This window comes from Sceloporus undulatus, chromosome 6, assembly GCF_019175285.1.
Source record: "Sceloporus undulatus isolate JIND9_A2432 ecotype Alabama chromosome 6, SceUnd_v1.1, whole genome shotgun sequence".
NCBI classification, from domain to species: domain Eukaryota; kingdom Metazoa; phylum Chordata; class Lepidosauria; order Squamata; family Phrynosomatidae; genus Sceloporus; species Sceloporus undulatus.
The window spans coordinates 99,661,652-99,675,183 of NC_056527.1; the positions used below are offsets into that span (position 1 = coordinate 99,661,652).

Genomic DNA, 13,532 nt, shown 5'->3' on the forward strand with positions numbered 1-13,532 from the left:
GTTATTGAATATTGAATATGATCCCAATTGAATATGATCCTCACCTGGTGTGTATGCTCAATGTTACAAGGTGGGTAAGGGGCAGCAAAGGACCAAAGCATCATGTCTCGTGCTGCACCACAGTGCAAGATCTTGGGGATGGAGGTAGAGAGTTACTGAAGTCTGTTTCTTCCATAACTAAGGACCTCAACAGACCAGCAAAAAATGATGGTGTGAGGGCAAAGTGGGGTGTGTGGTGACCGACTGCCAACCACCCTCATGCTGCCGTTACACCGCAGGCCCCACAACATGGCGGGTGGCCTTATGCCACATCTTTGGTACAGCGAGTAGATAAGCTGCACCAAAGAGCCACAGAAGAGCCACAGCAGTGGCTAGTGTGCTCTTTCCATTGAGCAAAAATGAGCCTCATTTTGTGGCTTCTTTTTGTGCCATGGAACTGCTGGGTTGGGGTTGTGGTGTGCACTTCCAGGGACAGTGCAAAGCCACCTCTTAGGGGATATCTGCTTTGGTTTTGCATAGGATTTCCTGGCTTAGGCTGATCTGATTGACATACAGGGCTATACACACATCCCCAAATGCCCATTTTCTGCCTTGGCTTGGGGTCACTCTGTTCAGAAGACACAGGCCAATAGCCCTGTAGACCAGTCACTATTCAGCAGATGTGGCTTGACTAGTTCAACTGGCCCTTAGCCCAGTTTTAAATAACCAGCTGTTTGTGGTGGGTTTTCCTGAAAACCCCTCCAAGTCAGCTGGTTGTTTATATGGGTGTGTGCCCCCTTACCTATCACTTCCACCACTGCCATTCTACTTAAGTTGCACCTGGCTATGTGCGTGCTACCAGCTGCCTGTTTCATCTTTATGGGCCATGGGGGAAATCTGCAAGTAGAATAGTGGTGGTGGTTGGCTGGGCGACAGTGCGACAGTGGGGTAGACACCATTGTTGCGCCAGACTAGGTAAGTACTGGGTGAGAAACAGGCCAGATCTGCAGGCAGGACTTGATGGGGTTGGCTGATTGTATCCTGCATGTGTGTTTCGGGCCATATCAAACAAAAGGAGAAATGAAGAAAACTAGCTAGAATAGAGCTACTGTATTTAGATAGTAAATCAGAAGAAGTAGCTAGTGAAGTAGAAAATAGCCAGCATTCTTGAGCACCAAAGGGCATCTTTAAGATATAAACAGGCTTCCTTACACTAATCTAATGCTAATCTTGGATGCTAAGGAGGGCAACAACCTTTGAGGTCAGGCTAAATTGCATCCTCTGAAGTCCTGGATCTTGAAAGGGATCATCAGCTAGTAAGGTTGTTACAGAAGTCAGTAGGGATATAGTCTGATATCAGTGTAGGGTAGCTTACTTTGTTGTCATTCAGAGAAATATATGTTGGCTCTCCTTCCCAAATGGTGTAACCTTTTGTCATAGAAGAGATGCTGTAGTTTCTTGATAATTTTGGTTGCTCCCTTCCTCAATTTGTCTGCATCTTGTTTGTACTCCCAGCTATAATGGAATTCCCTTGATTCAATGGGTCTACAGCAGTTGGGACTAACAATGGGATTCAGGCACATATCTGGTTATGGAAAAAAAGTAAAGGTAAATGTTTCCTCTTTGATGTGATTGTCTAGTAGTTTCTGACTGTAAGAGGTGGTGCCTATCTCTGTTACCAAGCCAAGGGAGCCAGCATTGTCAAAGATGACAATGAGGTCATGAGGTCAGTGTGACTAATATCCAAGGTGCATGGAATGCAGTTACCTTTCTACCAAAGTGGTATCTATTTATCTGCTTGCACTTTTACATGCTTTCAAACTGCTAAGTTGGCAGAAGTTGGGACTATTGATGGCAGCTCAATCCGTCACACGGTGCTTAGGTTTTGAACTGCCAATCTGGTGACCTTGTGGTCCTCATGGTGGGCGTATTAACCACTAAGCCACCAAGTGTCACATATGGTAACTATGCGGTATTTTCTATATCTCACTTTTCTATTTTTCTTTCTCTTAGAACCAGTAGAAAAACTTGTGGCATCTGTTCCTTATAGCCCCCTTCAAGCAATTAAAGGCAAGTAGCTCAATATTATCCTCATTTTGCCATATACCTGATTTCTGTGTTGTATAGTTGTATAGAGATCTAGACACTGAACACCTGAATTCAAATCCCACCCTGGTCATGTACTTATTCAGTGATATCCAAGAAGTCATATGTTTTGGTGGCTGTCTTTTATTATAACTTTATTGTTTTTGTGAATTTTTAAACTGTAGCTCAAGGTAAGTTGTTCAGTTAATTTTATTATTTGGTGTCTAGGCAGTAACTTCAGTAAGTAAAAATACTATCACATGCACTCAAAGTATCTACATTTCTGGAATTTCTGAAGTACAGAACATCATTTAAGTTCACTATAAATGAGATAAAAGAATTAATATCAGAAGAAGACAATCAGTTGTCTGTCAGGGGGAGAGAAGGAATTCTTGTTAGGATTTTAAGATTCTTCTTTCTCATACTTCACTCTGGATCTCATTCCTTGTAGACTGGATCAGACACATCCACAAGACAAATTCATGCATTCTGACGTGGACATGGGGAACCACTAGTAACTTCTTGTACAACTTGTGTAAGCTTATTCTTCGATTGTATTAATGACACTTTTCTGTAGATAATTCACTGGAATATTTTTGTCAGGAACTACATATTTTTATGCAATGATGTGATGGGCAGATGGAAAAGAAGGAATGCTTAGTTATGTATCAGTGTTGGAAAGGTGATGAATAAAATCAAGGTGGTCATGACCAATCCACTGCTAGCCTTCCATGAATTAGAGATTCCACACATCACTACACCTCACTCCATATAAGTCAGTGGCAGTGTGCTCCTACAGACTCACTGATGCAATTGTGTGCATGTCACCACCAATTGACTAATACAAGCTCAAACTCCTGCTTTTTCCCCATCCTTATGTGCGAGGGAACCAAATCCTAGCAGATGGGAAGGGCACCCTGTAATACTATACAGTCAGCCTTCCGTATCCACAGACACTTTTTTTTTTAATCTACATCAGAGTGAGGTCAAGGTAGCAAAAGTTATTAATGAGGAAGAACACACAAGTTAGGGAAGGCTGCAGTATTTTGCTTTTGCCTGAGTCTGCTGGATGAGCAAGATTCTACCCTCTCCTTTCCCCCCTATTCTGTTAATTAACTGCAAATTGCCTCTGCACTTTGAACTCAGCAATTGAAATAAGCTGAGGAGAAAGAAAGAAAGTTGGGAGGAGAAGAGAGAAACTGGAACACTTTAGAAGCAGTTGAAAAAGTAGGATGACAGAACATTAATCAGGACTGTCCATGTCAAATCAGTAAAGTTAGAGAGTATGAACGTGGAACCTTAGTCTCTCAGTCTCTAACTTAAGTGCACAACTTCACTTTCTGTAGTAGAAAAGAATCCAGGCCTGCAGTGAACTTTTCAGAACATTGCTTGTTCTCTTTTAATATTGTGTCTGATTTGCATCAATGGATTTCACAACTTCTACACAATACATACATACTGAGAAATATGTGTCAATCTGTAACTGACCATCAGGTCACCACCAGTATCACCATTATAATGAGGCTGTGGCTTGATGCCAGACACCAGGAAAATATACCCAAATCCCAAATGTTATGCACAAGCCTTGGTTACTAACACTGCATGCATGTTTGTGCAAATATTTTTTATATTCACCTGTGTTTCTCTTTACATTGTTAGCTGATGTTAAGCTCCCTGAGTTGAGACAGAAAATGGTGGTCTCTCTGATTGATGCTGGTCTGGCTATAAATAGTGCTTACCCTCTTGTCCTTCACCCTGAGAGAAACGTGAAGCTGATTCTTTCCTTTGACTTCAGTGGTGGGGATCCTTTTGAGGTAATTCATCTTATTAATGGGGCAGACATATTAGGTGGCTCATGACTATTCATGTCCTTCACATCACCATAAATTTAGAGCTAGTAGTTGATAACTTTTGTTGAAGATCTGAAACCCCTAGCAGCCTTTTTGAGAAAGCATTAGAAGACAAGATGGCTATTAGTTTTGATTATATAACCACAGGAAAGATAGTTAAAAGTCATACTTTTTTTGGTTTAATATATATTATGGTAGTATATTCTGTATTGTCTTTTATGTTTAGTTTTCTTTTTTGGAATTTTGATTTAATGTAGTTTAATGTTTCTGTTCTGTTCGATGTATTGCATTTTTAGTTTATGCAGAACTTTAATAAAAACATAGTGTGAGTAGTACTGAATGGCAAAATCAGAACTGTGAGTGAATATTATGTATATTACCTTAATAGTACCATAGCTATTGAATGTAGTTCCTTTCCTCAATATTTCATTGATATTAGAAACATATGCTTTTGTAGTGAAAGTCTCTAACATGGTTCTTATTCAAGTAATATTCCAGTTACCTTTTCTTTGTGTGAAGAAGAGATAGAGGATACAAAGTGAACTAGGTACTATCTATCTTACATTAAAATGAACTACTAAAGTTAAATATAGCACTTCAGGAGGGAACAATGTTGCATCATATCTCATGTGGCTCAATTAATGTTGGAAGAATTCTAAATGGAATGAAAGAAGTAGATGGCCTTCCAACTAACCAACTAAATGGAAGCTATTTTTTTTTCTTACTGAGAGGATTTGACAATTTGCACAGCAGTTACATCTATTTCTCTTATCATTTGTTGCAGACCATCAAAAAAACAGTTGAGTACTGTAAAATCCGTGGGATTAAATTTCCCAGAATAAATGAGAATGAGCTGCAGGACAAAGACAACCCTTCAAATTGCTATATCTTCAGAGGAGATGGCCCAACTGTTATGCATTTCCCACTGTTCAACAAAGTCAACTGTCCAGGTAACATGGGAAGGGAATTCATCTGGGCAAAATATTCTGAGTAGCTATTAGAGTGACAGTGATTGAAAAGAACACAAATGGGTCATCTTTCTTCCAAAGCAAATTTTTCCAAGGTGACATTACTTTCTATCCATACTTTCAGCTCTTGCTGTCCTTTCCCTCTTTCTGACATGTGTACTTTCACAGAATGGTGAACTCTTCTTTCCTTAAATTTTCCCTCTCCAGATGTTGTGACCAGTCAGTGACTCTTATTTTCCTCCATGTCACTGATAACTGCATGTTTCACAGCTGGAGTCATACACAACTCTCATGCATATGCCACACAGTTTCAACTATTTAACAAAGGCCCTGTCTGCACAGGCCAAATAAAAGTTTCTCCCTGTGTCCTCTAGGCATGGAGTCTGGATTATGCACAGCCTAAACCCCGGTCCTGCTGTGAACAGTCCAAGCAATGTCTCACCCATTCAGCAATAAACCTGGGGTGTTATTGTTGCTTTGTGCCTTCAAGTTGTTTCTGACTTATGACGACCCTGTTTCTGACTTATGACAATGCTTTATGGCAACGATCATGGGTTTCCTTGGCAAGATTTGTTTAGAAGGGGGTTTAAACTCTCCTTATAATTAATTTTTTAAAACTCACTGTTTGCTCAGGATCTTCCTGGAAGATCTAGAGCCCTTTGTTGTGATATTGGGAAGCTGTTTGCATCTATGTCCTGCTTGCTGCCTGATGGAGTCGGATTGGTGGTGAGTTCCTTGCTCTGAGGTCAGAATGAGCTATCAGCCATGTGACTGATGCTGCGGCTGCACAGGGCTGCACAGCGTGACACACATGTGAACATCCACCTAGTTTCACAACAGAGGGCCCCAGATAATGGGGGAAGGCCAGGGCAGCTTTGAGGCCAGGATACTCTAGGCCACTCCCTGAGTATTCTGGACCATGCAGATGCCACCAAGGTCAGGCGGCAAGATATCAGGGGGGTGTTGTTCATCTAGGAAATTTACAACTGATCAGGGAATAGAGTGAATAGTTGGAACTAGAACACATATTTCTGATGGTCTTAGGAACTGAGACACTGCAATTTTACGGGTGGGGTCACCACAACATGAGGAACTGTATTAAAGGGTTGTGGCATTAGGAGGATTGAGAACCACTGAACTAGAGTATGAAGAGCCATTTTGTTTCACATGCTGAATTGTTCCAATGTGACATTTTCTCTTACATTGTCTCTCTCTAGTTTAAGAACATGAGTTCTTGCTCCAATTTTGTAAAATAAATAAATTCTGGTATGTGTACATTCCAGAGTGGTGACTATCTCTTTCATTAAATTTCATCTCTATGGGTCAGAAATGTATAGCTTGTGGCCACCGAAGCAGGAGACTTCATCTTACTGAGATTTGATATTCCCTGCTTATTTTATTACACTCCAAGCTTTCAAAGCTGATAATAGGGAGATATTTTACAGTTATACTAAGAGATTCCTGCAAGACCTTACTTTACACTGACTTGGAAAGCTGTAATCTTCCATATACTGCTGGACTGCAGCTCTGATCTGGATACATAATTATGAGACATGGTGGGAATTGCAGCCCCATATCTCCTGTACACCATCTGCTAAGAATTGCTTATTTTTGCCCAGTCTGGGAATACATAATAGAACTTTCTTGTTTAGGCTTCAGGTTTGAGTCTGATTAATACTGCATAGTAAATCATCCAGGAAACACTGAAACTACTTTTGAGTTCTGTAATGGAAGAAAGGATCGATAGAAAAATTGTAAGGAAATTATAACTGGATGTGACTACAAAATGTTGGCGGTTTGTGTATCAAGCTCCTAAGAGAATATATGTGCATAGTGTGTTGTGGATGTTTTATTAGGTCACCAGTGATATTATTTTCTGTTAATGCTCAGATAGAGTTCCAGCCACATAGTGGTCATATGAAACTGTATTATTTTGATCACTGATTGGGGAAACATAGCCAGTGGATGATTCATATTAGTAACACATGGCACAGTTCATAGTTCCAACTTTACATTACTACTCAGAGTTTACTCCTCTGAGCAGTGCTACATTACAAGCATGTTTCCTTTGAGTAGAAAGAGTTTTGAGGCACATTAAAACTCATATATTTTATTTTGACATAACCTTTTGTGGACTGCACTCCTCTCCATCAGAAACACCACAGTACTGTCTCCTATTTTGTGGGGAGTCCAGACTTCTTTTTGGGTAAACATGTATAAAATTGAACACTGCATGTAATGTTAACAGCTGTAATTAAACACTTTATATTCACTCCCCCCAATGTTCTATGTTTTTAGGTAAAATTGAGGAATATCGTAAAATGTTTAAGACCTTCAAACTCAGCTATTCAGATGAAGAAATTGGAAAACTACTGACAGCAGCAAAGAAGAATGTAGCAGATGTTCAACAAAAAATTGTGGAGGAGATTAAGTACATTGTGGCTCTTCCCTCATAGTTGTCTTAAGCAAATATTTTCCATATTAACATTTTATTTCAGAACAAGTAAAACTACTACTCTATCTGCATATGCTCAGTGCAACATATGAGGGCCTGATTCATATTGTTAATCCCATTTAGAATAAACCCATAGATTGAAAAGGATTTACCTAGATCTTGACTCACTACTCAATAATTGATTCAATAGGTCTACTTGAATTGGAACTAATCAATAACATTCAAACTTGAAAGTCCCTACGAAATAGTTTACACTTTGTTATATCTCTTTATTTTTCTTTGATCAGAAAGAAATACAAAGCATTCTTCATTGTGAATTTGTAAGGATTTACATAGGAGTGAAGATATAATCTGTAGTTTAATTATAAATGGTAAGGTACGAAAGAAATATTCTAGTCTTTGACACTGAAAGCAAATTAATATTGCCAGTGAAAGAAATGATCATGCCAAAGAATGAACAAGGCATTGATAGTTTCATGATTTATCTGAGACCAAGCAAACAGGGTGACTTTCTGTACATAACTGCAGAGTAAGAGTACAAGAGTAACCCTTTCACAAGAAGGCAAGAAACATCTTTGGTGTGAGTTTGACAAATCCTTATTACCTTTGTTGCAATGGAGTTTGGATATAAAGTCAGGAAAATATACAATCATGACCTATCATGACCTTTCTCACAACAGACTTAAGCATATATATATATATATATATATATATATATATATATATATATATATGGTATATATATATATCTATATAGATATATGGGATAGATAAATTTATCTAAGTTTGGTTCTTGAAATGATGTTAATGCTAAAACATATACAAAGGGTGTCAAGGGTCACTTAGAAAGACACTGAGCTCTTTAGCTCATTTCTCCAGTTATGCTATTTCACACTCCTGTCTTCCACTTTTTTCTCCTTTGTTACTATCTTTCTAAAATTATGGCTTGGTTAAAGATACCTGTATGGGAGAAGTAGCTATAGAATTTTGTTACACATTTATTTCAAAAGCTAAGCAGTTTAAAGTAGGCATAAACGTTATCAATCGAACTGAGATACTTTCAAGCATAAGATTTTTATTCAAAAAGCTTGGGTTGCTTTGATAATATATTTATGACATTGCTTTGATATTATTATCTTTATTTCTGTACTTCTTGATTGGGCATGTACTGCATACTTATGATATTATTTTTGTACTGTTTTATCAATACACCATTTAATACACTATAATCTCTGAGACTGTCCCTTGGAATAATACAAGGTGCAAAAACAAACCCAGATTATCCATAATTTGATTTTTCTTCTTCTGGAAATGATACATTATACTGAACCCAATAAATGGCAGGGGCATACAAATTAGTTGACATGTCATGCTTTATGGGAAAGTGCCAGTTTTGGAAACCGAGAAATTTAGCATTATGGCCATGGTCTAAGGAATTACTGTATGTTCCTTGAAGATGTGAGGGGAAGAACGCAGAACATTCTGCATTAGGCATGTAAATCTTTGGACCAAAACACACTGCAGAAATAATCCAGTTTGAGTCCACTTTAACTGCCCTGGGTCAATGCTAGGGAATTCTGGGAACTGTAGTTTTGTGAGACATTTAGCTGCCTCTGTCAGAGAGCTCTGGTTCCACAATAAACTAACATTTCCAGGATTCCCTAACACTGAGCCAAGGCACCTAAAGCCATCTCAAACTGGATTATTTCTGCAGTGTACTTTGGACCTCTGTTTACTTTCTTTGACAATATTCCATAAAAATGGAGACAGAGAAAGAATCAAGTGGATTTTTCACTCTTGCTACCACTTACAACCATGTGGCACATCAACAGGGCCTCCCGTACATACTATTTTAATCTCACTATGTGAAAGGTCTCTATGGATCTCTCATTGTTGTGTATGTTCTACTAGATACTGATATCTCTGCTCAGTTGTCCTATATAAGGCCTTAGGACTGAATAAGTGGAGGTAAATATGAGAAAAGCAATCCAAGATACTTTTCATGGAAGTTAATCAAACCTCTGCCTTGTATTCTTAAAGATGGATCTTAATTACATGTTGAAGTATAACAAGATCAGGGAAAGGGCAACCCATGGAAAATCCATCCGATATTCCAGTGTTCCTATTTGGGGGAATGATGATAAAATGCATGTCACCAAAGGCACCAAAAGCGCACCAGACATGGTTGTTCCCCTTACAGCATCTCAAACCTCCTCCATCCCCTTCCAAAACTAAAAATGGCAACAAATTGTCCAAAAATATAGGAACTACAAACCAGAAGGAGTCTTCCAGGCACTTTCAGTCTGCATTTGCAATTGATTTGTGGTGCTGCCTGAAATTATAAAAACACTGCAGCTGCCCATTCCCAAACTGCAAGATCACTAAAAGTACCACTGACTTCTTCATCAGGCAAAGGTTTTAAAACTCAAAAAGGAGAAAAATAATTGATGATGTTGGAGTCATAAGCCTACATTCTGTCAAGATGTTGTTTCAGTTGTTCTCAATTAAGATGGTATAGAGGGATCTCTATGTAGTTAGAAGCCATTACTCCTCTTTGGCAATGCAGGCTCTGGGAGACCAAAACACTGAAATTTTGCATCATGTATTTTTGCATTTTGGTTGGCCAATAAAAGTATCAATGCTTTGTAGATTTTGGATTTTATTGTATTTTGCTGTATGGCCAACATGGCTACCCCTTTGTTTGTCCAAAGGTATAGTTACTCAGAAGTAGTATGTAGACTGATAACCAGAAGAAATATCACAGACATTAGATCACTGGAAGATGGTTGAGATGAAAAGACATGTCTGCCTATGGGAGCTTTAACTCTTTGCAACATGGCACTGCACAGCAGAGCTCAACAGTTGAAAGTAGACTGGCAGTTTGGAATCAAAGAATTGGAAGAGACCAAAAGGGCCATCCAGTCCAACCCCCTGCCATGCAGGAACTCACAATCAAAGCAGCCCTGACAGATGGCCATCCAGCCTCTGTTTAAAACATGCAAAGGAAGAGACTCATCACACTCTGAGGGAGTGTGTTCCACTGTCGAACAGCTTTTACTTGCTGGAGTTGAACTGCTATATTTCAAGACAAAATTCCAAATTGTGTGTGTTTGTGTGGGAGTCCCAGAATCAACAAAGAAGACATCCTTTTTCATCCTCACTCTCACCGTAACACCTCTCTCTTCTCATTCCCTCAAAGTATTATCATCCCTATATAAATTCACTCCCCACCCACACAAGCCATATCAATCAAATAACTGTCATAATATGAAAGGGGAATAGGTAATCATGAGGACCAATGGTATTAGATAAAGACCCAGGCAGTGCAAAATACCATTCATACAATTCATACGGAAAAAGGTAGCATTTTTCGAGACACTGTTGCTTCAGTTAGTGAGGCAGGAAAGAAAGATAGTGAAATGAGAGTGGTAAGGTATTATTGATAAAAGAGCAAGAAAATAGTAGGAAGCACCTTGGGGTAGGACAGGTAAGGTTCCTGACACTGGGCTGAAAAATAGAAGACCCCAGAGAGTCTGTTAATACCTTCATAAATAATAATAATAATAATAATAATAATAATAATAATAATAATAATAACTGTACAAAGTCATGTGGATTGCTTCCAAGGTCTTAAGGACATATCAAGCATCACTTTGGGCCTGAACAGACAGGCCAAAATAAAGCTGCTTCTGGTTGCTTTGGAGGTATGCTGTTTAAACAATTAATGCGTTCTAAGAGGCCAGAAGAGGCCAGTCCTAAGGACTGGAGCAAAACTTTGGTGCAGCTTCTGGCCTCTTAGGACGCATGCATCATTTAAACAGCATACCTCCAAAGTGACCTGAAGCAGCTTTATTTTTGCCTGTCTGTTTGGGCTCTCTGTTTTGTAGACAATGGACACTAGAAGTGACCATTATAAACAAGAAAGAGGCTCCAGAGTAAGAAAAAGTAACCTAATGTTCTGTTACAATAATAAAAGTTGGTAAAGTATTTTTCCTCCTAGTCACAGCAAAATAATTGAAGCAGTACCCCCAGGCTCTGAGTTAGGTCTTTCTCTATCAGTACAACAGGATAATGTCTTACTTCCTGGATACAAGAAATGCCCTCCATGAAATTTCCACTTTTTTCAGGACTCACCCTGAACTTATTGGTCCACATCCATCATTATTTTCCAGGCAGGTGTCAATCAATCACTTACAACACAGTTCCAAAAGAGAGAAGTCAGCATCACCAGCACCTAGAGACTCCAAGGTGCTCTCCGAAGAAACTTTCTCAAGAAAGTTTATTGAGCTTATCAAATTCCCCTTGATATTTCTTGGGATTCATATGAGAGGAGACATTCCTCAAAAGATACTTAGTGAAGTTTTTCAAGTTCAGTCATATCTCAAGAGGTTAATTAATATGGGAGTTATTTTTTATTTTCTTCCTATGTAATTAAAGTTCAGATATGAAATGTGGACAATAACAAAGAATTCATCCTTCAAATTACCATCATTCAAATTGTCTTTCATCTCAGTTATGACTGTGATAGTACAAAAAGAAGCATGTTCTTCATTTTAGGAGGATCCTTTCTACAGAGATTGGAGGTGAGAATTTCACATTTTTCTACTGCCTGAAATTTAAGGTAAAGATGTGCATAGACTCGATATAGGCTGAGTAACCCTTCTCCAGAAATTCAAAATCTGAAATGTTCTAAAATCCAAAGTAGTCTACATGGGTGTCCGAGATAGTGACAACTTTGCTTTCTGATGGTTCAATGTAGACAAATTTTGTTTCATGCATAAAACTATTGAAAATATTATGTATAAAATTGCTTTCAGTATATGTGTACAAGGTGTATATGAAACATAACTTAATTTTATGTTTAGACTTGGATCCCATCACCAAGTTATCTTACTATGCATATGCAAATATTCCAAAATCTGAAATCCAAAATACTTCTGATCCCAGGCATTTTGGATAATAGCTGCTCAGCCTGTACCTTATTAGTGCCTGCATTCATATATAAAACCTTAACTACCATAGCGACTAGATAATAAGACAGGTCTCCTGTGCCCTTGAATTTTAATGCAGAAACTGGTAGATTGTTTGATAACTTCAGTACTTAATGTGTTCAGCTCTGATAGTCACATTTTTTTTCTAGCAAAAATAACTATTGCAGGTATAAGAGTTTGTGTTCTTGTGTATCCTCTAAAGCTAGTGTTCTGTCTATATTTAAACAAGTATGAGGTTCTCTTGGGTCTTAAGTCTGAAAATTCTGATTTATGATCCAAGTTTGTAGATGTTTAAGATGTTCCAGTGTAAGATGTTTATTGGGAATCCACGCTCTACAATTCTTAGTGACTGGTACATATTTATGAGCTAAATGATAGAGGAAGTATTTGTTGAAATCACACAAATAAAGCTTTTATTTCACAAACACAATGATATTTTGCCCCATTCGTCTGGGGCGAAATTATATGGAGGATGTGGACAGGAAGATAGAAAGTGTAGATTTCTTGATTTGTTCAAATCTTTATGAGTGTCATATAAGCAGAGCAATTGAAAATGGAATGTGTGGAGATTGATTGTTTTTACAGAAAAGCAGGGTACAAATAAATTATTTATTATTTCAGGAATAGTAGGTCCAGTTCATATAGGGAGGTGAAATTCTTTTCCAGATATGCTTTCAGTTGGAAACAAGAAACAGCTGGATTCCATGAGTCCTTTTTCCTGAGAATGAAGAAAGAATGGTTGGGCAAACATTCTGGATCAGGAGCATCACTGGTTCATGCTCAGAAGGGGGTGGGGGGGTGGGGAATGCTCATCCTGTCATTGCAGGATCTGACAACCCTTCTTTCCTCAGTCATGAACTGCTTGCTGCTGAAGGCTACATTTGTACACTGGTCCCCCGGGTTACGAAATACCCAGGTTACGAAATTTTCGGGATACGAATAAATCCCATAGGGATTTATTGTTTCGGCTTACGAAGGTTTTTTCGGGTTACGAAAAAACCCCGGCGCTGTTTTAAATGGAGCCGCGGCGCAGCCGCGGCTTTTTCCCCATTAGCGCCTATGGGCTATTCGGCTTACGAAGTATCCCGGGTTACGAAAGCGGCGGCGGAACGAATTAATTTCGTAACCCGGGGTACCAGTGTACTGCAGAAATAATCCAGTTTCATACTGTACCTTTTAAACTCCCATGGCTCAATGCTATGGA

The 13,532-nt window shown here is 38.7% G+C and overlaps 1 protein-coding gene across 1 annotated transcript in view; it reads left to right on the forward strand.

Moving 5' to 3' along the window:
* LOC121934545 (cytosolic phospholipase A2 gamma-like) overlaps positions 1 to 8,028 on the forward strand; it is a 28,513-nt gene extending 20,485 nt beyond the window's left edge. Inside the window, exons 13-17 of the mRNA XM_042475129.1 lie at positions 1,993 to 2,049; positions 2,516 to 2,599; positions 3,724 to 3,878; positions 4,699 to 4,864; positions 7,181 to 8,028. Of these exons, the coding sequence (XP_042331063.1) occupies positions 1,993 to 2,049; positions 2,516 to 2,599; positions 3,724 to 3,878; positions 4,699 to 4,864; positions 7,181 to 7,338 (620 nt within the window). The 3' untranslated portion in view covers positions 7,339 to 8,028. The remainder of the gene's footprint in view (positions 1 to 1,992; positions 2,050 to 2,515; positions 2,600 to 3,723; positions 3,879 to 4,698; positions 4,865 to 7,180) is intronic.
* The last annotated feature ends 5,504 nt before the right edge of the window (positions 8,029 to 13,532 follow it).